Source organism: Dufourea novaeangliae, unplaced genomic scaffold, assembly GCF_001272555.1.
Source record: "Dufourea novaeangliae isolate 0120121106 unplaced genomic scaffold, ASM127255v1 scaffold235, whole genome shotgun sequence".
In the NCBI taxonomy this organism is placed as follows: domain Eukaryota; kingdom Metazoa; phylum Arthropoda; class Insecta; order Hymenoptera; family Halictidae; genus Dufourea; species Dufourea novaeangliae.
Genome location: NW_015374123.1, coordinates 690,210 through 717,335, shown reverse-complemented (window position 1 = coordinate 717,335; position 27,126 = coordinate 690,210). Strand labels below are relative to the sequence as shown.

General features: G+C 40.7%; 1 protein-coding gene across 1 annotated transcript in view; it reads left to right on the top strand.

Annotated features, from left to right (window-relative positions):
* The window catches only part of LOC107191214, a 44,240-nt gene extending 27,184 nt beyond the window's left edge, over positions 1-17,056 (top strand). The window contains 2 exon segments of the mRNA XM_015580197.1: positions 16,351-16,710; positions 16,713-17,056. Coding sequence (XP_015435683.1) covers positions 16,374-16,710; positions 16,713-17,056 — 681 coding nt within the window. The 5' untranslated portion in view covers positions 16,351-16,373.
* The last annotated feature ends 10,070 nt before the right edge of the window (positions 17,057-27,126 follow it).

Here is a 27,126-nt window from a genome sequence, read left to right as displayed (position 1 = left end):
CCAGGTCACCACGACAAGTTAGATACACAAGTACTTTATACAGTAATAATTTTACAATTATAAACTTAGTGTTAAGTAACCTTATTCAATGCGATTAGCAAACAGATTGCACATCTCATTTCTGTTTAACAGTAACATTAGCACATACCACGATAAATAATGAATTGGGGTAAATTGTGGTTTTAACACTTTAAGGACCAAACCCTTAATCCGTCACTTCAAAATGATAAGACTGATATACAGGGTGTTTCATTTAAGGCCACCTAAATATCTTCTCTATCTCTGATCATACGAGAAATATTTCTTATGTAATTTAAATAGTGTCAAGGGACGAATCGGATGGCGGCAAAAGGTTTTTATAAATGTCATTTCTTAATGAGTTTTTCAAGATCACCCATGTTTGTATATATTATATCTTGTTATTTTGAAGCCGAAAATGTCCACATTAAACCGTCCAATTTTTTTTATTTGTTATTTATTCTTGGACAGAATTCTTGAATTTCTTAACCGAAAGCGTTGAAATCTACTTCACATCGGTGAAACTACGGATCCTTGCTGACAGAAATTAGATACTAAATGACGACAGAATTTCGCACACTTTTCAAATGAGTGTTGCACCGGTGCAATACTGGAAGGTAAAAGAGCGTCCACCTATAATTACATTTATCGTATTGTACACTTACCTCAATAATTCACGTTTGAATATCGTTCACCCGTTCAACACGTATCAGATTCACGCATGAACAATCATATATTCCATCGACCATGCAAAACAACGTACCCGCAGAATCTCCGAATAATCATTAAGTAATTGCCAATCGTTTCCTTTCTCCTATCTGACTGTAAATTACGAGATCGAAATTTCTCCCGTGCCCACGTACCTCGTTGTCTTCCTTTGCGACGATAATAAGGGAGTGATAATAACGGCTAGAGCCTGGGATATGAAAATCTTTCTCCTCGGCCGGCTTTGAGTGTTTCCCCAGCAGAGGAGGAAGCGATGCTTCCAGCATTCTTTTGCGGGGTCGACTCGAATCCTTCTAATTAGAAAATTCTCGTAGCGACCCTGTCTTCGCGTGCGCCTTCTTCTCTCCGCGAACCTTTTTATTATACGAAGGCGTAACAAGGGCCGAGGGTGGCTTCGGTAATTATTATTCAAATATTTTTCTTTCCCGGGGCCCATGCCGCATTAATATTTACTATCCCACCCCCAGACAGCCATCCCTCGGCGTGTAAGGTGTTTACGCGAACAAAGGGCCCACCGAAACTGTTGCTTTTTATTTCTCTGTCATAAATGTCGTAGTATTTCATGTACATCCAAAATTTACATACTTAGCAAAGCGTGTTGAATTATTGTGTTCTGCAAATCCTATTTTGCATTAAGTCCGAAACAGTGGATAGTTCGAAAGATATAGGTGAACGAATAATAATTCTTATTCGTACGGAGTTAAAAAAACATTTTTTTTTTACTAGAGGGTTTGTGATATTATTAGATATTTTCTTTGTTCAGCAGAGAAGTAATAAAACAATTTTTATGAATATGATATTTGTTATACTTATATACAGTACCGGACAAATGTTTTCGGGCCAAAACCATTTCCTATATTATTTGAATTATAGATACTACTGATGTTACGTTAAATAATCAACGTCTGTCTTGTGTAATTGTTGTTTTCTTAGATCGACCACACTCGTTAAATTTTCTAAATGTCCTCCTCGAACAAATTGTTTATTTTGTTGAATATACCGTCTATTTGGGGATGTCCACACATCGAGAAACTGTGGATGATGGTGCTCCTTTTGAGCCGTCTATGACATTTTGTTTTTAAATTTTTGGGGAACTTTTATCTCGTACCATCCAAAAATGGATAAAATAAAAATATAACATAATGTTCTCGTGAAGTTCTTGTTAGAATTTATGGTTGTGAATGAAACGTCCGAATACTTTTGTCTAGCTAAATAGGTATAGATAAAATTTATTTCATATTTTGTGATACGTAGGTAGCTCCGTAGAACTTGTATGAAAGTTTGCATCGGAATAATAGTAAACACTCCGGAGGGCAGAAGTTCAGTAACATCACCATAACAACAAATACAGCGAAAAATGTCTGTCTGAATTCCTTTTTCCGGTACTTTAATAATTCATGCATGTCGATTTCTTATTTTCCTTTACATTTCTGTATGCATTTTATATGAAGATAGTTTATATTAAATCGTTTATTTAATCTTACGTATATGTGACAGATGACGATTCAGAATTGTCATTTCGTGTTCTTCTTCTTTTTTTATAGGAATACTAAGAATCTGTAATGAAATGACTACATATTCCCACCTAGTAATTTATGACAAAGTGTTCTTTCAGAAAGGCGTACAAAAATTGTTTCTCCTTGTTAGTTCCAGTTTTTTTTTTAAATTTTATACATTTAAAAAATTATTCAACATTTTCCATTTGAAAGACTATTAATATTGAACAACGTGTTCTATAATCGGTTATAAAAATAGTTCCCCTCAGGTTCTATACCTTTTAGCCATTTTTTGGACAGAGCTTGACTTTTTCGTCAATAGAACAAAGTAAACATACCAACTTAAATATGACGGTCATTACTTATGCATACACCCCATATTTAGTACGGAAGTTCCAAGAGTGCATACAAAAATAACGCTAAGCTAAAATATAAACTATAATACAGTTTTTAGTCAGTATACGTCCATGAATGCCCTGGACGACCAATTATTTCTGTATTATTTGCACAATGATCGACACTAACAACGATTCGTTCTCCGAACTACAATGGCAGAGCTCGAAAAATCAAATAAGTCCTCGTATTCTAACGAACAAATAAAAATCCCTTCCGCGTGTTACGTTTTCCGGCGCACCAGTCACGTGCAATACTTCCGGCGAAAGAGGCTCGTTAATGGTACGCTGCGTAACGAGACGCAAAAAAGAAAGGCAAACAATTTTCCCGTATCAGCGAATATAAATAAATTAAACATACCTTTGGTTCAAAGTGTTCCATCACGATCCACTTTTATATTAGCTCCAGGTCGATGTATAGGTACATACACCACGCAGACAGAGGACACAAAGTGAACTGTTCCTTCGCGAAAAAAAAAGAAAGAAATTCAATTTGAACCACGTCTGATCTGCATAACAAGCCATGCATGCCCGTTAGTTGAATCGAGGCTTCGAGGAGCCTCCACCCTCTCGTCTGCGAAAGAAGAAAAAAGGAAATCGCTCACCCTCTTTGGGCTTCCTAACGATGTGCCAACAAAATACGGACTGCGGATAAAAGGGCTGCTCAAGGAGGAGCGTAAGCAGATTGACGAGAAGGAGATCGTTGTACGCGCACGCGGAATAAAAAAGGAAGGGTGGATCCAAGACAAATATAAGAGGTTCTGGGGGTTAAGTCTAAGAAGCAGATAGTGGAAATCGTTTCCCTCCAGCCGGTAAAGGTATTTCCTTCGGCCTTGAAGGGGGAGGCCCGCCACCCCTTAATTATCCGACTGACAATTATTTTTAACGACTCCGCGATATCTTAACGAGGCTTAATCCGCCGACGTGGCCGTCCATTAAAAAAGGCGGCCTTCGTGGAATGGTAAACGGAATGTCGCGAGGGGGTGTCTCCTTATCGTGTCTTTGTAATTCCTCGTTGAAAGCTCTTCTTACTTTCGTGTCATGACTCCTTTCGTTAAGCTTGGAATGTCGACGTTTCACTGTTAGGTATACCGTTTCACCGCCAAACTAGCAGCCGTGAAACCTCCACCGAAATAAAACACTTTTTAAGTGAAAGAAAATTTGTATAACGTTACATTTTTCAGAGTACTTTGTCTGTCAAACATTAATGAGTGTAATAAGCCCCAGATAAGTTCTTTTCATACAACATTTTACTATAGGGTCGTTCCACGCAAAATCGATCGTTTTTCGCACTCCCTATCATGTTTAGTCATCATTTTTCTGTTCCCGAATTTGTTTAAAAAATACAGGCCACCGAAGTAAAATCAATTAAGTGAATAATATAACAATTTAGGTAACGAAGTTTATTTTTTACCAAAATCTCTGAACTATTGCTACGTTTTTATAAAACTTGGTTACATTCAAAGGGGAAAGTACTGGAACGGTCGAGAACGCCGTGATCACATGATGGAGTCCGCTCCCATCTTCAGTCCCTATTAAAACACAATAATTACCGCACGATAGACGACTTCCCATGTCCGGCACGCCTCGCTCATTAAATTGTCGCTTAACGATAGTCACAACGAGTTCTACGTCCCTTATGGTTATAATAGTGAGCGTGGTCATAACAGTCACGATAAATTAGTTAACCTTATTTCATTAGGTATCGATCGGAAAGTCCGCATTTATATCTTAATGCCAAGTAACATTCAATGACAGACCGTTACTTGCTCCGGTTAGCTACCGTAACGAATTGTTTTCTGTAATAGCAACAATAATAACATTTATAAAGGAAGTTCTTTTACAAAAGTTAGAAAAAATATATTGCTCATATTGTCATCAGCGTATAAATAGACTGCCAAATGAACACCTATTAGAATTCCAATAACGTCAAAAAATCTAAATTTATTACGATAATTATTTTATTAACCTTTTTGAATCTCGCAAGATTTAATTAAATTTGATTTATTTAGTATGTTACCATAAATTTTAGTTGCAAGTTCTAGATTGAAAACTGTGTTGAAATATGTGAGTGACGTGGAAGTTAAAGTGTCAAGTTGAATATTCCCTTCCTATAAGCACTTTTTGTCGAATCATCTCCACCATACGTTTTTGAAAAGAACAATACTTCTCAATAATACGAAATATGACAATAATTTTAAAGATATTCTTCTAGAAAAAACAGTATATATTTAAATCATCACAGTCTCTCCTACCCTATGTATCATCTTTCGTACATGTATGTATATAGGATGTAACAGAAGTGTTGTAAATCCCTGAAATGGGTTACTCGTGAAGTGATTTGGAACAAGTTTTTCCTTAGCAAAAATGTTATCCGAGGCTTTGCGCTAAGGAAAAATTTGTTCCAAATCACTTCACGAGTGACCCATTTCAGGGATTTACACTTTTGTTACACCCTGTACACAGTAAATACACGATGAATGGTCGAATACTAATGGAATTCTTTTCGTGGAGGATTTAATAACAGAAGAAAACATGCAGGACAAAGGTGTTACATTATAAGCGAATGTTTACAGTAACTCCTCGATGAGTGTTCGAAAACTCCTCGGCATTAAACATTAAATACTCCATAAACCAATGGCCATATGCGGCTGAAACAAATATCATTGGCTTCAAAATTCCAAGCTCTTTCATTATCCTACACATCATTAAACAATCAGCGTTACACTTGGAGACCTCTTCTTGTTAATGCCGAAGAGCCTTCGAACAGTCATCGTGGATTTACTGTACTCCCGTTCAATAAGTACTACAACACTTATCGAATATGCAGTACATGTTATATGACATTATGGAATTACTGTAAGCCTGAAATAAATATTGTATAGGGGATATCAAAGCTCGGTAGACAACGCGTATGTGTCTATGAAGTATGTAATAAACGTTGCCTAAAACATATAATTTTTACGAAACATTGTTAGAAAGAGATAAATACATGGTCCGGTGTCATGCACATTATTTTTGTTTTTTATCATACTCTAGTTTGACTGTGTGTTAGGTTACTCAATAATGAATATAATATATAATATAAAATAGACTTGGGGTGTAACATTTAATTAATACGCCAAAAGCCTAAATTTAAGAAACATCATACTCTCATCATACGGACCAAGTGTATATGTATAATTCGATACTTATGAACGTATCCACGTCGCATGCTGAAAATTCCGGCAAGACAAGCCGCATCTTTGATGTCATGTCATGGTAACGTTTTCGTATCGAAGCGATCGCTGAATGATTACCACGGTGTAAACGAGATGACTGTCCGATGCGAACAGAACCGATCTGCAAGGCGAATTCGACGTGGCCGTGAGCGGACCGTAGGTGAAGTAACGAGGTGAATCTGCGGCGAACGAGATCCGCCCCTGACTTTGGACGCTCCGTGTTGCTCTGCATTTAAATAATTAAAGATCCGACGGGACGGATGGACGCGCGGGCTCGTCGTATTAATGGGATAATCGAGCATTCAACGTCGAGCGAGAAGAGTCCCAGGAGTAGGGGAAATGTTGGTGGTTGGTGACGCGGCGGCAGTGGTGGTGGTGGTGGTGGTGGACGGGTGATAATGATTTTATAGTCAGCTGAACTACCCGGGGGAGGAGGGTGAGAGACAATTGACTCGATAATACGGGTCTTCCTGCCTGGCACCCGTTGATACCGACGGCGAATCAAGTGCGAACGCCCAACCAAGAGAAAGAGAAGAGGCCGAGGGACAAGGATAAATGTTCCGTTCGCTAATGACCCTGGTGCCTCTTTAGGGACTGCTTCTCGACTTAGGCTACCGGTCGAAGACCTCTCCTATATACCTCTTCGTTACAGGTCAAGGAATCAGGTACCTGTCAGCGAACTCCACCTTCTGGCTTCTGCAACACCCTTCTGTTGCGTATGCGGACTCAATACGGAACCAGCTTTCTCTGGATCACGCGGCCGATCACGCGAACACAACGATTCCGAGCACATATGTTCGCCGAAGTGCGAAGTATGGTCCAAATGTATCCGGTTTAACTCAGACTGTCTAAAAAACAACAGTACGAAAACTGAACTTTGTTTTGAATTAAAAACTGAACTTAATATTGTTATTATCTAGTAAATATGTCAACCCTTGCAATGCCAAGGCTTTTTTGTCAGATGGACTATCAAGGGAAGGGGGAGGGGGTGTACTTGTGTGACTACAGAACTTGTATGAAATGGGACTTGTTTCAATTGAATTCTCAAAATAGTAATATTGTGGGCATAAACCACCCCCTCCCCCTCCGTTGGTATTGCGAGGGTTAAGATGCAGGAAAATTATGTCGTATATGACAACTTTTTTTTTTATTTTTTTCACAGTAAATATAAGTTGGGAAAGAAGCTTTTGGATTTTACTGTGTATATCACTCAATTTTGACAAGCTGTAGATTATTCCCAGAATCCTTTGGTAAAGTGTGAATCATAGTGAAGTATGGAACGTACTCTGACATCACATGCAAACGTACTCTCTCATCATCGACGAAGATGTTCTTTTTAATGACCCAAATCTGCTAAGCCGTGTCGTTCAGTTAACAATTAATATTTCTTGTGACATCTCTTGTGGCGATCGTCACAAGTAGTAACAATTATGCAAAACCATTCAAAATGATACAGAAATTAAGATGTAATAGACTGCCGATTATTTGAATATCGTTAACTCGAAGGATCGATTGTCGAAATATAAAATGAATCATGTATCTATAACCAGCGACTTAAACCGGTACATATTATGCCATCAAAGCTATACCGACACCGATATATTACCGAAAACCAAAATAAGTACCGGAATTTTTTCGGTTTCTATAAGGGTAGGGCTTATATAGGGTTATATAGGTCGAAGGTACAACATATTTTACGATTCGGTAGAAGCCACTGTCTATAAGATCGCAATTTTTTGTGTTAAGTTCTCTCCTCCGCAGTCTCTTAATTCAGCATCTCACTCTCCTCTATTAATTTGAATAATCGACATTCTACTGTAAAACCCAATAAATAATAGGCCACAAGCCAAAGCTTATATCACTTGACAGACGGTCAGAACCAACGACATGATTTGTCCATCGACTCGTCCATAGATATCGATCAGTCCAGAAAAACTCAGTTAATAATCATCACCGAAGTACAGCTGGAGCTTTCAAATTTCACAGCAACAGGAATGTACACTTGATAGTTTGTCTTTTATTGTTAATCTATTCAGTGCAATGTAAATTAGTGATAAGGTTCCAGACCACATTGATTCACGAATGAATGCATAAAAAACGTGAAATGACTGGGACGCCAGTGTTTCCAGGTCTGCTCGTAAAATATGCTTGCTTAATTCTTACCATCTACCCAGTACGACACACGCACACAGGTGTTGAAAGCAACACCTGCCTCGAGAACGTCGGTCACTTCGAAATTTTGCATAATAACAATATTCCGCATCGAGATTCAATTTCGATCGGGTTAAGAGGCTTCTGAATCATTTGTATTATCGATATTCCGTTACCAAGTGACATCTATTAAGACAACTCTTGTTGCCATCGTTATTCTGAGGGAACGAAACAAGGTCGCCGCTCTGAAGTATATGCAAACGTACACGGTAACTATGAAAGTGACCCGAGTCAATAGTTTGTGCAAATCGAATGTGTCGCGCATTTTGTGTCACAGCAATCTACGGCACGATAATACGGAGCTATTTCTGAAAAAAAGAACAATTGAGAATTAAACCAATCGACGAGAGTTGTATCGTTAAAAATTCAAAAAGAAAAAGACCGAGAACAGATGCACGATTTTTCGAATAATTTGTACCGCCCACCGAATGCGACAACATGATTTCGTCCGAGAAAGGCCCTCGAGTAAAAGAAATGTAGAGAGAAAAGGAGATCTCCGACTACCTTCGCATGCGGCGAACGCAAAAATAGCCTCGGGACATGTCAATAATTAATTAACAGAATTTATCGATACGCCGCCGCCGTTATCTTGTCCGATACGCGTACGAAACGATTTTGTGGCCGGGCAGGGAGATAAGCCGTCGTCAATTCACTCGGCTGCCTCGTTCTCGTAGAAATTACGACTTCCTCGTGATCCTCGACATCCAACATTTCCTGAGGGAGGCGCGGAGAGCCCTTACAACGAATGTCGTTCCCCCCGTATCGACGTCAAATGGGTGGGCAGGTGACTCGGAATGGTCCGACCGAAAATTGGGACCTCGAATATGAATGTCATCCATTTAGTAACATAAACAAGCATATCTGAATTTATTCGTAGCCCCGCGGGACCGGGTATTCTCACTTTTAATAAAAATGAACTTTATTTATTCAGCTTACCGTGAGGTATCGACTATCTCAATGCTCCTTTAATGAAATTACATTATTGCACCCTTATTCCTCTCACACCACTGACTCCATTCAGTTGAAACATTTTTATCGCTATTGGTTACTAGGACAAAATACATTCTTTCGATCATCAAGGTAATATTTTCTTAATTAACCCTCCGTATGCAATGTGGGTCCTTGACAACCCAAACAACATTTCATTATTCTCGTATTTTTCTCCAAATGTATATTTCTATCAAAAAAAAATTTTAAACATTCGACTTAACAAACAATTGTATAATATACTAGAAACTTCAATAAGTATCCCGGAATTTTTTCAGAATATTTTAGAGCCTAATACGTTAACAAAATTTGACTTGAACATAAAGGATCTAGTTCGCCTGCGGAGAGTTAAATACACTATGTTTAATTAGCACAGATTTCGTTTTCTTACACTAAACACAATTATAAACACCGCCATTATTAACTAATTAGTTAAAAATTGTAACCATCCATCATAGATCTGCGATAGAAACGTCACACTAACGCTTTATAGAAACTTCCGCTGTAAATGAGAAATCACGCTCATACACACACAGGACTATTCTAAACAGGCATCAAGATTTTCGTCTCATAAGCCGCCATTCCACAAGAGGTCCCGGGCAATTGCCATCTCAATCATGACCGAACCGTTTCTAACGAAGTGCCATTCGCTGATCCAGAGATACCGGGGGCAACGAAAGAAGAAGAGCGCGCCAGAGAAAAGAGATAAACAGCCTGTGGAACGAGCAAAGAGCCATTGATCCTGGCGGTGGGACACGGTTGAAACCGTGTCCGGGCAGCAATTCGAAGACTCGGACATTGGTCCCTTGACGTCTCAAGCGGGAGGGTCCCGCGTCCGGCGAGATAACGAAATTAGCCCGGTCGCTAATTTATTTCCTAATTCTCGCGGGAGCGGAGGTGTGAAACAGCCGTTCCGGACCGTGGTATCCAACGATAACGGGCCCACGGTGTGGAATAAAAAGAAGGTGGAAAGGGTTCCTTCTCTCGTAAGAAGGCGATCGGCGAAAAGAGAGGTGGGGCTGTGAAGAGGGGGCTGGTGGAGGGGGTGGGGTCGACCAGAAGAGTAAGAGGGAGTATTTTTTATTATCAGGTAAGTTTCGTGCGAAAGCAGGAATGCACGCCCACGTTCACAACGTGTTTTCCTATGTCGGTGTGCTTACTGGTCACCACGTGAGAACGCGTTAGCGGGCACATATGGAATGCTACACGGTTGTTGCATACACTTTGCGTACCCGTAGTTATAGACGCGCGAATGCATCGATCGTCCCATCGACCGTGGCATTGACTTCTCACCGATCAGTGCCGCGAGCCGATCGCCCCCCCCCCCTCCCCACGGCCGATCTACGATTTCGAGATTGCGCGAAAATGAATGCTCTTTCAGCGAACTCCGTTATACAGCGTACCGAATAATAGAGCTTTGGAATCGGCCGCGGGAAATCGCGATAGGAATGACCCTTAACCTGATATCGTGGCTGCTGTAGCTTGGCATTGGATTAGAAATTGGAAGGAAGGTTTGTAGGAAATGGAACGCGATGGATGTTAATTGATGGGGATGAAAGTAACAGCGCTGTCATAATGTTGGGTCTATTTTATACTAGCTGCCTCATTGGAGGCAGCTAGTGTTTTGTAAATAAGAAGACAGCGCAGTTTAACACGTTCTACGTCATACGTTCTACTCTTGGGATGGTGTCGTTATTCAATGTCAACACTATTGTTTGGGAGTTTATTAGTAACTATATAAGTATTTACGCGTTGACTTGAACATTAATTACTTTGATATTAATAATGAATGTCGAAAGAAGACATAAACAATTTTGTTATTCTTTGTGATTTTATAATTTATGAAGTCAATTATTTAATTCGTTCCCGTATTTGGAGATCTGATAAGAGATAATTTCCTTTCTGTATGTTGCTTGAGAAATTATTCGAAACAGCTACTAAACTTCTATAGGTAATCAGATTCCTTTATGAAAGAAAATCAAAATTTATTATTGACATTCACTGTTAAAGCATAAAATACAAAATCCATTATCGTATACATACCTAGACGGCAATTTGCTAGACTGAAATTGAGATTGTGATACGTTGTACATTCAAAATTTTATTGATTTTTGTATAAATGGGCAGCGTTAATTACGATGCTAAAATGGTATCGTTAATTACGTTTATCAAACACCTTCCAAGCATTTATTTAAAATTCAAAGTAATCGTTTCCTGCGATTCCTTCTGACGACACGTGGTCGGTTTAGCTGACCAGAATCAATTTAACAAACTTTGCCTTGCCGTTTACATCCATTAAAATTCCTGAAGGCGCTAACGACATTCCCGATTATTTTGTTCGACGCCCTTCGAATGCGAGTTTATAGCTGTCAGGATATACAGACATATACCTACTTACCAGCGGAGCCCACGGTATTGCGTCTGACACGGAAACTCGCTCGTAAATTCCCGCCGAACAAATTTCCAGCATGTGTCGCGGCTATCTTAGGCCCAGTGCCTCTCAACCCAGAACCACATTGACTCACTTAATATCATTGAACCTCTCCCTTAATTATTTCTTCGGAACTTTCTCGCCTATATTACTCTAAAATCTGATTATTCTTCTTCCACATGCATGACTATTACATTTACAGAAAATTCCTCAAAATTCTCGGGGAGGCGGAAGGAATAATTAACGAAATTAAACGTTCGATAGTTCTTCGTCGGAAGAACGAGATTGCTAGCTACGAATGTACACTAACGTACAAACTGAGCTTCCGCTACGGGAAAACGTGTTGTGGGGGAAGGGCCTTTTACCACTTGATAAATTTATTTCAAGCACTAAAATAAATGTTAAACCGAATGTTAATTTGGCATACATGTCAACAGTTCCCGATACCAAATGGTAGGAGGCCTTTCCCCTACTTCATTTTTTCCATCAGTGGAAGCCGAGTTTACTCGTGAGGGTTCGTCGCGATGTGTTCGGGCTGCGCCCGAAGGTGCATGAGAACCACTGGGGACTTGGGAGCGGCCGGCAATCAGAATATCGTACGTAGTCACACATTTAAACAAAAACACACATCGAGGTGGTACCGAAGCACTACTATCTCAATCCGTACGCAAATGAGCTCCTCTGCCCTCTAAGAAGACGAGGCAAGAGCGATGCCCGTGTAAAAGTGCTTCCATGGATGTGCAAGTGCGTGCGCGCGGCTTGTATTTTACCGTGCATAAATTGAAACACACGTGCGTCTCTCCCAACCCCCTTCGATCTCGTACACAATACCCATAAACCCGATGTTGATCGCGCGCGCACGCGGAGAGCCGCGAAGGAGTAGGAGATTGGGCAGAAGGGAGGACAAATCAAAGCCACTCAAAGAAATAACCAGCGCTCATTAAGAGTAATAACCCCTCTCCTTCGGTCGGGCCGATTGTTTCAAGGGTGTCACACGGATCGGGCAGCAGCTGCGATACACTGCGCGTTACTTAACGGTCTTCCTTATTATATTATTTGATTCGGGGTTGCATCGGGGTCCGGCAGTGACCTTGCCAACAGAGAGGAACCCTATTAACGAGGCAATCTTACATGAAACGTCCAGTGATTCTTATTTCCTTTCGTTGCGCTGCCTGGCCGAATGATCCGGCGTACACGCATGTTACGCGACGTCTAGTTAGTTGCTTCGGATTTATTTCACGGATAGGATCGTTGTCGACCACTTTAACCATCGAACGGCGCATTTTGTATAGTGGGATAATAGGGTCATTCTAGACGGGGTTGGACAATTTTTAGTTAAACTGACGGTGACTTATAAGGACGACGTATAATTACTCGAATGAAAATAAGAATTAACTCCTTGCCCTACGATTTTCTTGACGTCTGCAGACTCCAGGATTACATTGCTGGCGATAGTTTCCCAGAGACTATTTTTACTGTAAAAGTTAAATATTAATGCCAGCAACGTAGTATTTTACTTCAACTTAAAGAGAACCGAATAATATTCTTCTTTGTTGAATCAATTTTGAAATCGTTCACACGCGTCTGACTCGATGTTATAGGGCAAGGGGTTAAATGTAGGGTGGATGCACCAGTAAATGAACATGTATCAATGAATGAACATTATATATAAAAACGAGTAAATTGAATTATTAAAATAAGCAAACGATTAAATGCTTCATATTTAAACAATTTTCGTGCCATTGGTTAGAAATGTACATTTACTTTATATTGTTCATTCACTGGTGAAATGTGTAGTTTTTCTATTTAATTTAATCAATTACATTTCTCCATTTTTTAAAATTGAAATCTATACGTTATAAAAAGGCACAGATACTAAAAAATCTAATTTTCATGTGCGTGTATTAATGATATTAACATTTAAAATTCGACTTTAGTAGTTACAAAATCTCTTAAGTGTTCATTCATTGATACGTTTACCGTAGGGACAATTAAAGCCACCGGAAAGAAACTTTGAAATCTTGATGAATCAATTATTTTTAAATGATTTTTTATATAAGTGTTCTTTTTTAATTTGTAAAATATAATGGAAAGTAATGAATAATAATTCTTGCATTTTGTGAGTGAATTAGAAGGATATAAACAAATCCTGTATAGTATAAATATTGTAGAAAATCTGTAACAGAAATACATTTTTATCTAGATTTCATACAGAATAACACGAATGAAATTTATCTACTAACGAAAAATATTACTTATATAATATTAACTAAGATAACAAACTAAAGTAAATATTTTATGATAAAAATTATATTCAAATAATCGTTCAAAGAAAAGTTATAATAAGCATTTCGTATTTTATTATGATTATTCGTCATTGGTAAAGTATTTATTTAAACTTATTTGGTCATATTCTTTTTCATAGTGTCATTACATAATTAATTATTCAATTATATTTTCACGTTACAACGAAGTGAACATGTTTCATGGACACTCTTGATATTCGAAATGTGTTTTAAACAGATACAGTCGTATATGATCCGTAGAATATTTAATTACAAATTCCATCATGCAATAAGAACGATAACAGATAAAAGTAGACCCAAATATCTTAGAAGTATAAAAGTTAAGTATATGGATGAAGAACGATTGAGCTGTAATTTTTCTAGTTTCCGAAATTACCACCTTCATTTTTCATAGAAGTACAGATTGACAAAAAAAAAACTTTATTATATTTCTTCGGGTACCGTTTGTCTGTCTTTTTAATCTACGATACAATTGAAATTATTTTATAACACATATGCATTGACCAAAATTCCATGCAATTTATAATAGCCGTATGCACTTTCTAATTCAAACAATTCTCGCAAATAAGTGTCCTTAACACAAATGACAGACGAACAAATCGAAAACATTGACAAGTTAACTAAACAGTTGACTATGAAACATCGAAAGATCTAGTAGAACTAACAAATGTTTCACCTCTAATTTCCCAACTCATTCAGTACCATTATTCTCTTTTCTATTTTACAATATTTTATTTATATTTTCCATCTCATACTGCTTTACCTTTTTTTCACCAAAAAAATTCCAGCCGTTCCAAGACGTAAAAACATGGGTTATTTGCTCTCATGACCACGAGAAACCATAATCCAGTCGACCACGAGGTACCAGAAAGAAGCGTTAGTCAAACAGAACATTACTCGAGTACCAGGGGTTCTCAATACCATCGCGAATAAAGGAAAAATAAAGAACTGTTTTTAATAATTATCGATTCCATTATTGACATTGAGCTAGAACAGCGAAGAAGAACGACGAGGATCATATTTCTACCTGGTTCCGCTGCTCTCGGCCGAGCTGCTCGCGACCCACGAAGCCTGATAATTACAGGCGAGCGTCCAGCGAATGAACAGGGGTATCATTAACACTTCCTGCCTCGTAACGACTCCTCGACTGATACACGGTGCGCGCTGTACCCATGCGCGTCACCGCGTAAACCTGTCAACCTGCTTAATTGACGTCGAACACCGGCGCGTATCGTCGAGAAGCATCTGATCATGAAACTTGATCGAGCAGAGAGCGATAAACGAATTAGAATTAATTTCCGATGGGTTGTATCCAAATTCGATTATGTATGTAGCTACATATTTGAAAATAGCATCGTGCTCTTCTCTCGAGACGGCCATAGGAATTATTCTGTTGGGGCTCGTTGCCCTGCGGCTAGGCTAATAGCAACCAATTTACCTGTCTCACCGAAGTAAGAACAGGTTCCTTATAAATTCTCCCCCCGGTTACGTCGGTGACGTTATTATGACAACTAAGTTGACGCGAATCAATTATAACCGCGCTACTTTCTGCTTTTTCTCCCTTTTACTCGGTGTCGGTCGCGTTAATTATACTTCGAATTTTTCTTGAGTATCATCAGGAATTGAAGTCGCATCGCAATGCGACTCTGCATTTACAAAGTATTTTTAGGTTCTGGTAAATATGTACATTGTATTTCTACAGCAAATTAATTACCAAGTGCGTAAACTCAGAGATATTAGTAAAGTTTATAGCGTTAGGTTTCGTTACTGGCCTGTAGATTTTATACATTTATGCCACAGTTGAATGTTTACATGAAAATGGGAGGCAGAGACTTCACCAGGGATAACTATCATTTTTATTTTATTTTCAACGTAATAAATTCCTTAAGTATCGAAGCAAAATTTTCCTTGTTTTGGACTCTTCTAGAGTAGTCAACGAACGTCAGGGTTTGCATAAATATCCGCAGTCTATTCATCGCGTATCAACATTTTTACAATTTTTCCAATTGATACAATTGTAATCCTCCAATAAGGAAGCAAAAAAGGTGTAAATTACGTAGATATTAATATTATATAAATTAACACTACAGAACGCACGTTGGGCCTGAGAGGCCTACGACACTATGTTTTATGATATAAAATATCATTTTCTTTAACTACACCTTTTATATCTAGTGTGCCTACAGATTCCAATATTCGTTACAATTGCAATTAGATCAATGTTCGTATATCGTGTACTATGCAGAGATCGTAAGTTGCCGACGAATGATATTAACGGGACCACCTCCAGTCACATGAATTGTCATTATCGGCTAAATCTATCGCGAGTGACGAAGAACCCAAAGCAAACACATCGAGATAGAGTGAGACGGAGCAATAACGTTCAGTTTGTCGGTATTCGACAACTTACGATCACTGCGCAGCATGTGTAGCACCGATGAGATTCTTGTACACGCGTTCACTGTCAGGTTACGAAGTAAATAACCGGCAAACATTTACAAAGCGTATGTAAAATGAAGTACAGTCTGCTAATAACGTCGACCGGTCGTTTGGTTTCAGTAGCGGCTCCAGGTTTTAGCAGCGTCATGCACGGGAATGGTCTAATGTCCTTGCACGTGGAAGGCGGTACGCAGGTCCAGGTGCCACGCTCGTTGATGCAGGCCTTCCTGCAGCAGGACCCGAATCATCCTGGGTTGGAAACGGTACGGCTGCCGACGCCTCAGTGCGGGTCCGACGAGGCTGGACCGCCGCCACACTGCCGCGAAGTGGAAACCGAATTGTGTCTGGTCTGTCGCCGTTGCGGCCGGGCTTATCCCCAAGAGTCGACGCTGCTCGCGCACCAGCGTTCCTGCTACCTGGGTAATCAGCAACGTCGCGGGGCGCTGCGTCTCGTTCAATCGCGTTATAGCTGCACGCTGTGCGACGGGAACACCCCCTCTACACGACCGTAAGCGAATGGCGGCGTCACGCTGAAACGTTGCCTCACCGAGCCCGCCAGGAGGCAAGTCAAGAACGACAACAGCAGCAACAGTTCGGCAATATCGGCGCGGAGACCGTTGGGCAATGCGGCGAGGAGGTTCATCCGCTAACTGACGAAATGGAGGACGTCGTCAATCAAATCACCTTATTGGCTGCTCGCGCGGCCGCCGAGAGCACGACCGGCCAGGCTCAGGGTAACGAGAGGGTGAATCCGGACAACAACAACGCTCCCGACGTGAAGAGACCGAAACTGGTCCAAGAGGTGGCAGCTTTGGCCGGCGCCCGCTAGGCGCGCTGACTCGAGGGACGATGGGTACAGGAGACGGTGTGACTTTTCACGGAGGGATGCTATAGGATATGTCTCGACTGGTCCCGACCCGATTCCTTTGAACCGGACTGAGCAACGGGGATATAAAGAAGGACCGAGAGTGTTCGATAGGTGTGCTCTGTGAGGGAGAATACTCGATAACGGAAACAACGTTCCTAACTGACTAGATAACGGGGAGTCGGGGGTTCCATCCTAGGCAGGAATTATCGGCGAGGGGCTTTTTCTTCCGCTTCGGGCCACCCACGGAATCTCCGACTCCCGTGGTACTCGTGCGTGGACGGTGGACCAATTACGAAACGAGCGCATGCGAAACCCCTACTTGTTTCATGTTTCATTATTTAAACGTTGCGCACTGCCACTGTCGCGCACCCGCCGGTTTTCAACTGTTATTTTTTATTGTGACGACTGTAATAGCGTGCCACCGAGCAGCGCGTACACACACCAAAGTTCCTTCGATTGAGAGAATAGAAGAGATTCCGAGACGAGGTAAACGACAGACGACGCACGGATCGGGGAGAGAGAGAGCTTTCTGTGGCGGATCGTTTAGACGAGAAGAAAATTACGAGGGGAGTGACGAAATATTCCCTTGACGACGCTGGATGATACGCGTCGGGGTGGGCTGACTTAAACGTTCCTATGTAAAGTAATAATAAAAGTTTAATGAAAAGGAAAAGAGTTACTAAAAAAAAAGAATAAACGAGGCAGACGTTAAGGGTCGCGCGGCGATGTTTAGGGTAGATGGCGCGCGGCATTCGCGAAACTAAAAGTGCCGCGGTTATTACGAATACGTACATACCATATTCATCTAAATCTTCACTCTCTCTATCTCTCTGTCTCTCTCTTTCTTTTTTTACGTGCGTGTGTATGTGTGGTTCCGCGAGGCGTGTACGCCAGGGAGGACGCGGGGAAAGTATATCGTCGACGAGAATGACCACAGAACGCCTTTGCTAACGAGAATACGAAATTAAAATTGAGAAACGTACGGTTCGAAAGCGCACGCCATCCGCGTTTTGTTTCGTACTTCGTCGAGGTGACGGACGAAGAGGACGAGAAGGTGTAGGAGCACGACGGGGTATAAGCACATTCGTGAGATCGATTTTAGAACCCGTGAAAAACGGGGCGGCGGCGGAGGAATCTTCGAGCGAAGATGGCCCACACGCACACACGTGCACACTGAACACGTGCACGCGTTCGTTCGCATGCACATACACACATACACACACGTGCAATACACAGGCATTACATCGATCCCGTGAACGGGACACGACACTCTCGCGACGGTGTTAAACCACTTTCGGAAACACGGGAAACAGAACGGGGCAGGGGTAACGGGGGTAGGGGGTGTGCGACGCAAGCTGTCCCCCCTATGGGCCCGTCACGCGATAAAACACGGACTCGACGCGGTTCACGAACAAACAAGACCCAGCAACATGGTTCCTATATTTAATAAATTATATTTAATAACGCTAGACACAAGAAATGATTAATAATAATATTAATGATAACAATAAACATAGTAATAATAACGATAGTAATAAAAAGTCATTAGTTATAGCTAATCGATAGCTGTAATAATCAATGGTAGTGTAACGTACGACGATGATTTATCGGTCGAGTTATAATTACCCCCGCGATCGGGCACAGTGCTGGGAGATCGTACGAGGAGACCGGATTATCACCGCTCGTCGCGTCTTTTTCACTTATCGCCGAAACGGAAGCTTCGGCCGCGCGCGATCGTTGACGTATCGACGCGGACGAGCGCAACGGGATGACGGTTGGGAACGTACGGGACGCGAACGGAGGACTTACGGGGGCAAGGTTGAACCTTCATTTTCGCGGCGCGATACGGGAAAATATTGAAAAATGAACAGCACTCGATCGCGAAATGAGAGAGAGAGAAAGACACCTCTCGATCGGCGGATAAAGGGTTTTGTAAAGGTCTGCTCGGGAACGACGATGAATTCACTATTAGCGTGTAAGTTACAGTTAAATTACAGCTAAACTGTAGAGTTAAGGGGAAGGAAGGTTTATGCATTGGTAGACGACACACGAACACACACACACATGCATAATAAAAAAAATATATATATATATTTAAGTAGATAAATGTATACGTGCCTGTGATATATATTGTGTATTTTGTACGCATATACACTACATGTATATCATATGTACGTATATAATGTTGTAACGTACTAGAATCCTCGCGGGTATTATCCGAAAAGATGAAGACGTGCATACACGCGTACGTACGTCGTGTTCCCTCGCGTTTGAAAATGCTCCGCGCTGTCACGACGGCAGAAGGCAATCACACGGGAGAGATCAGAATGTCAGAGGAGAGAAAATTGTGCGCGAGTGAAAAAGTTCCACGGGGCGCCGAGGGTTGTCGTTGTGTGTGCAGGTGAAGGGTGGTTGCGAGCCTCCGAATCGTCGCGTGAGACGAAACAGAACTTTGTTTTTGACCAACCGCGAACGATCCATGGTCCGATGTCGCAGCAAAGGCGTATAAAACAAGGTAAAGCAAATAAATCAATTCAGTTTTGCAAAAGTAAATTAGGAAGAGAGAGGATACATGGGGGTCTGATGATGGGTGAAAATGGGTGCAAAATCAGTTTTAAGTGGTCGTCAAGGCGAACGATACAAGAATTATTTCTAAGGTAACTAAGCAACTCGAGGTTCCTGTCTGCAAAAAAAAAAGATGCTTTTTCTAATGTAACGTTGATAACGGCAATTATTAATATTATTTTTGAATTATTATTATTATTTTTATTATAGATTACGACATTATATTTACATATGTATATGTGGTCACGTATTTATTATTATCTATGTAAAAAACGTTACAGCGTTGATCGAAAACGAAAAAGAGGCACATGTATACAGAGAGAGAGATACAACACGTATTACACATAATACAAAGAACACATCGATACAATTAGTACACGTGAACAAAATCGATACGAATTATTAAGTTCCCGATTTATTACGTTGCTCCTAATGGCGATCCGTTTTTCGATCGTGATTCGGAGCATCGAATCGAACATACCTTTGTAAACCGATACCTCGGAAAAATAGGACAATTATTGTTACTATTCGGTAATCGTGGATTAATTGAACTCTGTAGATAATTCGAATTAGATCCGTGGCGATTCCGTGAAATCGTAGATTTCACAGTTTTGTCAATATATTGGCCGCTCTCATTGCTATTGAGGGGATACGAACTATAGTAAACTCTGTAACGGGGCAATGAATCTCTATCTTCAATCATAATCGTGGCGAATAGAACCAACTTCTACCACTCATTTTATCTTACCACTCAGATAGATGGTTGCTAACAAGCAATCGTAGATCAAATCTCGAAAGCAGTAAGCTACCTGCGCAAGATATTATTCGTTAAAACGAAAATTAAAATAAAATTCTTGATTTTTCACTATATGTTAACAATGAATTAGCAAGGTTTAACGATATAAATCAGTCCAAACATAACTGCAATTCGGCCTGTAAGAAAGTTTGAGTAAGTGCAATAATATAGAAATTACCGAACAATGTTGAACTAAGGGAGTGTACTATTTTTATAGCTACCCTATAAATACGTACACAATGTAGCAGATGATCTGAATGAAGTTGTATAAGAAGTTATATTCATTGAGAAGACCTAGCCAGTCCATTATGTAATGGTCGGTGGGAAATAAATGACTTATCACCATTCAAGTCTGTAGTATGTATTACCTTAATTCTATACATATAGTTTTCATAGATGCTTCAAAATACTGTTGACTGCCATTAGTTTTGATGTTACAAATTCGAATCTTCATCACCCTCTAAAACACTTAAAGAAAATTGTAAAATACCTACTTACATTTTTTGAATACATATTCAAGAAATGTAAAAATGTATTTTACAATTATAACATGGACAATGGCGTCTTTTTTGCCCACTAACTTAATATACTCTAATGGATATTTCATAAAAATAATTAAGAATTGAAATGGTTTTTAGAGAATTAAATACTAGTCTTGTTGGATGCCTTTCACAGTTGATATCCGAGTGTAATAAGTGCTCATCTCACATTATGCTCACAAAATAGCACAATCTGTCATTGAGTACGGTTCAATGGTTCCGAACTAATTGTCCTAATATAGAATTTACTATACGCAGTATAACCAATCGTATAGCACGGGATGTAAATTTCAAAAAGCAAAACAATCTTTTTAACGTACATGCCCAAGAAACGGTATGTACTTTGGCGCACAAAGGATTAATATCATGTTCCTTCTAATTATATCCATACTCATACACACTGAGACACACACACGTACACATACAGACAGATGCTCGTATATGTATACGCCAAATCTTTAATTTTTCTAATTGATTCGCCGTCATGCGATTGCACGAGGATCTTTGAGAAATCAACGAACGCGCAACTGGAACGCGACACTTATCAATACACTATCTTTACATCGAACACAAAAGCACACACACACACACACACACACACACACACACACACACACACACACACACACACACACACACACACATATATATATACATATACACGAAAGCACTAGACATCTACATTAGATTACGAGAACGTTCTCGGATCGATATATCGCATACGCGCAGTAAATTCTCAAAACGCGGCAACGTACGTGCGCGTGTACGCAAAACTGGGTCGGTTTTGGCGTTTTGAGTTTTGAGTACGGGAGATTGCGTGATAGAGTAACCGAACCTCGCTACTAGCTGTTCCTAAAATCAACAATGAATGAGTGATAAGCGTGCGCGAATAATTTAAGGAATGATTAAGAGTCAGATGCAGTGGTAAATGCGAAATGAAAGATAATTATGTTGTGAGACTAGTGTGCCCTCAGCCGCCATTTCTCGTTTCTCTCGTGACGGAACACCAATCGCGTCATTCCTCTTCCACCGTACGTCCGCCATCTTGCTAACATCATCGCCAGGCGTCTCGCCGTAACGCATTTAATCGTCCATAAATTCGAACAATACGATCAAGTCAGTAAGTTCTCTATATACACCTTTATTCACCAAAAATGGTAGAATCTTCATAAGCGGGCGAGTAACTGACATCTTTCCTTTTCTTCGAAGAAACAGTTTCGAAACCAGGGGAAATAGTCGATTCGTATTCGACGAGAGAACAGAGCGATCGGCGACGAGAAAGTTTTTCAGTTTTCTAATCTCGTTGAGTTTCTACGGTATGTGTTAAACGCTGGTATTTATTATTAACACCATTGGTTACCCCCGGCTTGCTATTGCAACCGGCTATTATTACGGCCATCATTAATTATTATTATCGCCGCGATAAACGACGGGTGTTTATTATTATTATTATTGCATTATGAATATTATAATTATTACGCATTATTATTACCATTATTGGCGGTTCACATTATTGTCGATTGAATTGTAAAGTTTGTTCGAGCGAGTTTTCATTGACTATTAGTTAATAACTACGGACACTAAACGATAATGATAGCGACTAATTCTTGTGAGAGATTGCCATGTGTATATCTTATATGTATTCACTATGGGGCCCCGCGGTACCATTCGGCGCGCGGATTGCACGCCGCCGCCATTGGCGCGGGGTGTCCAAAACGCCGGCTCAAAAACCCCGACGATGTTGGCGCCGTGCACCGACCCGCAAAATAACGAGGGAGCGAATCCCCCACCCGACGATCAAATCGTGGTCGCAATCACAGGTACTCGATACGATTACGTTTCTCCTCGCGCCTCGCGCCTCGCGCCCGGCCCCTTTTTTTGTAAAACGCGGAGGCGCGGGGAGACATCGACGAGAAACGAAACGATACGATACCGATGGCTCTGATAAATGAACCAAGAACAGAAATCCGGAAAGAAAAAAACCAAAAAAGTAAAAGAGAAGAATGGGCGCGCGCGCGAGCACGCGTCGACGAACGTTATGTGTATCATTTATTTCGTAATTCACTAAGGAGTCGTGTGACCGCGTGACATTTCGATTCATTTCCGGATTCTCTCCCCCCCCCCCTAATTGGTCTCCTTTTGTTTCGTTGTTTCCCCTGTTCAGAAGGATTTCGATGTCCCTATTTCAGTCGCGTCGCTCCGGCCGACGCGACGGTGTGCGCGCGCGCGCGCGCGTTGACCTTTTAAATTTCGCGCGTTAAATTGCGCGTGCTGCAAGACAAGAATGTACAAAAACCGCAGAAACCAGGCAAAACGACGACAGAATATGCAAAAGACATCCGACATCCGACGTTCTTTCTTGATCAGCTCGTCCACCTACGCTCGCCCTTGTGTACAAATCTGTATTTATGGTGCCATATGTGTTATGCGCGCGTGAACGGGGTACCGTGTTTGCGCGCGCATCTAGATTTTATAATAGAGAGAGAAAAAGAAAAAACGAAGAGATTGAGAAATGGATGGGGAAAAGAAGAGTTGAACGCGCGATAACGTATCGTCGAACATACATACACAAACACACACACACACACGCAAAAACACGCATGCATCACATTCAACTAAACGTGCCATATAAAATGGCTGTACCTGTATACGTATATAAATATACGCGAGCATACAGTGATGCACATATTTACGTGCGAATATTCCTATAAAAAGAGTAAATGAATTGAGAAAAATAAAACATAGGAATTTAAGAGAGAAACGCGTGGTTGATGCGGCCGGGCACCAACATCGTGCGGCAAATGGGTGCGGTGCAATCATGTTCCTATTAGGTTTCATATCTAAGCGAGTAATTATACCACTAAATATAAATAATGAAGAAGGATATAATGATATTATATATATATTATTGGATATATATATATACATATATATATATATATATATATATATACATACGATACGATTATATAGATCTAGTCTATGAAACTATAAAAAAAAAAGAATAATTCCCTGTTTTCCCCGGTTCCTTCCTCTAACGAGATAAAAGAGAAGAAGTGCAACGTATTTTCCCATATACATAAATCCTTTTCCTCTCGTGTAAACAGATACACAACAGAATCCCGGGATGCATGTACGCGCGCACGCAGACGAAATTCGCGCGTGAATTTCCTTCGGCGGTACTACTACGAGCCAAGCTACGCCAAAAGAGGATTGTTCAGCGTTGCGGCTCGTACGAGTACCGGGACACACATGCACACACACAAACACACACACACACACACACACCTCCTCGTCTAGAGAATAAGAGAGCACCCGTGTTTTTTCACTAACCGCCGTTTAACAAAAGCGTTAGGCACAAGACCGAGTCTCTAGTTTCCGGTGTCTCGGCACCCAAGAGGTGTCGATGTTGTATAGCGGCCGTCCGCCGAAGCGAGCGTTAAGTATCTCACAGTTACGCCAGGAGATTCGTTAAGAAATCGGGAAGTGCAAAAATTGATTTTGGAGGACGGAGCGTAGGAAGGGATGGGGCTGGGGGGGGGGCGACCTGACGAGGCGAAGAAGAGTGCGAAGAGAAATGAGAAACGTGAAGACGGGAGAGCAAAAGTAAAAACGAAAACGATCAAACATTTGGTTCCTAACGCGTCGTCCAAGGACAATGCCTCCTAGGATAACACCGTGTTCAACGTTACTCTAGAAGGCTTTGCCAACAGATAACTTCAGAGAAACGAAACTGAAAACAAAGAATATCTTTCTGTGAAAAAAAAAACGAACAATTCGAGTACCTCGTTTTAATTCTGTATTTTCTCCAACCCGTCGATTAATTTTTCAAACGGTTTCGGTGATCTACTTGACGCTTCAAATACTACTCTCCCCTAATTGGTGAAATGCGCTCCTCTTGGCAACGTCTGCGGACTGATAACGTTCGATCTACTCTTTACGCGGCGGTAACACGTTCATCCCTAACACGACGGTTCCATTTTTTCTTTCTTTTTCTTGTACTCTTAAGGTTGACGGAAACTTTGATAAGGAATTTTTACTGAACCACAGATGGAAACTGTTTCAGAGAGAAATAAGTCATTCCTTCGGCAAGAAGACTAACACATATCAATTATTCATCGAGGAGTCGTTTAATTCAGGCGCTTACTTTCCAGTCATCACGAAACGTTGTTTCTCCGTTGAAGATTACGTTTTAGCTAGCAAAAACTAAAGAGTCTGTAGCGGAGCCCGATTAAATAGCCGGTTGTGTTTCGATATAAGGGAGACTATGCTTTGGAGGAGTAGATTGTGTTCGGCGAACGAGTGCGAGCCTGCGCCAATTAATCGTGGCAGATGAGAGACAAATTTGATCGCAGAATGAAAAAAAAAAAGAAATACGGAGCTTTCGTGAAATTGTCGAAAAATTCAATCAAACATCAAGACGTATGTATGTTATGATTGAACTCGAATATAATCTCGTTATATCATGTTTTATTTCGTTTGTTTCCGTTCGGCGCAGTGTCCCATTTCCGAGTTCCGATATTAGCTCACCTGGCAATTTGCATAAAGACGCGAAACATGACCGTTTAGCGAACCGATGTCGCGTTATCACGCAACACAGGTAACGCCCGTACCACGATGACCCGATGCAATTTTTCAATGATGTCATTAAGAATTTCCGTTCAGAGAGAGGGAACCTTTCGAAACGAATATCACAGTGACAGGTCCCGATTCACAGTCGGTATTATCGATTTTCCAGCCCTTATAATTGCGGTGATTTATAGAATCGAGAATCGTAACGATTTCCGAGACGTCTCTCACCTTTCACGATTTAGAAACCAGCAGTTCTCGGAACTCCACACACCTGGAAATAATTTCGTTTCACTTCTCCCCTTGTCCTATACACACTGTCCGTCTCTTTTCTGCTGCTTCGTCCTACCATCGTTCAGGTCAGTTTGATTTTCTCAGGCTCGACAACAACTAAAGTGTACTAAACTTCGAAGTATTCTATTAAACGCTAGTTTATCAGAAAAATCGATGCTTCTTGTGTCTTCATTGATTTCCTTGGAATAGATCTCTGGAATCTTGCGTTCCACTGCGTCCTCGTCTTTGATTGTTCGTTGGACATCCGTTCGGAGTACATCACTGTGGGTACATAATATCATCGTCAAGGGCGTATATCACCAAATTTGACAGACGGTAACTGGGTAAGTATGAACTTTCAATATTATAGTTATGTTTTCACGCCAGACCTATAGTGATAGTGAAATATTAAATTACTCAATTTTGTAAAAATATCAGCTGATTTTGTACACTTCCCAGAAAGTATCATTTTACTCAACGAATTATATTCTTATTTTTCATTTAAAATTCAAGATATTCGTTTCTGTATATCTTTGAGAAATGTCAGATATCCAACATTCTGTTTCAATAAATACTAGATACCTGCTCTATTATTCTATGGATTTATTTCGAGATAGGTACACGATTGTCTCGGAAAATATGAGGTTGTCCCATGGTTCAGGAAAAGATCCTGTACCTCTGTATGTGTAAGTAAATCGCTGACGAAACACAATAAACAAGGAAAATCGTGGCAAATTCGCGATGGATCGACTGTGGTTCGAGTGTATGGAGCAGCTCACACGGAAGAGGTGGAGGAAGGGAGGATCGTCGCCGTCGTCGTCGTCTACGGAGATAGAGTTTGCTCGCGAGATGAAACGCAAATTACGTTTAGAAGGGGATCGAACCCCCGTTGTATCGAAATAAAGACGGCACATAAAATATACGCGACCCACCCTTGCCATCCGCAACCTTTGGATAGCCGGCTGGGACACCGAGGCATTCCTCACCTCCTTCAGTTCCATCTCTTATCCCTGCCACCCCCAATTTATCCGTTCGGGAAACATCGATGCGCCCTTTACGACAAACGTCTCTTCTCGAGTGCTAACGTTGAACCTCGTCTAGACTGCTGAGAAACTGGAATCTATCCCTTTTAAACACAGCTTACACGTATCTTTTCTGTCTTTGCTAAATTTCTGTAAGTCCTTCAAATATTAAAGATTCTGCAAGCAACTACCTACAATAACTGGTGAAACTTTTTTGTATAAATGTGAATCGATATAAAGAATTGGTAATACATAATTGTGTGTTGT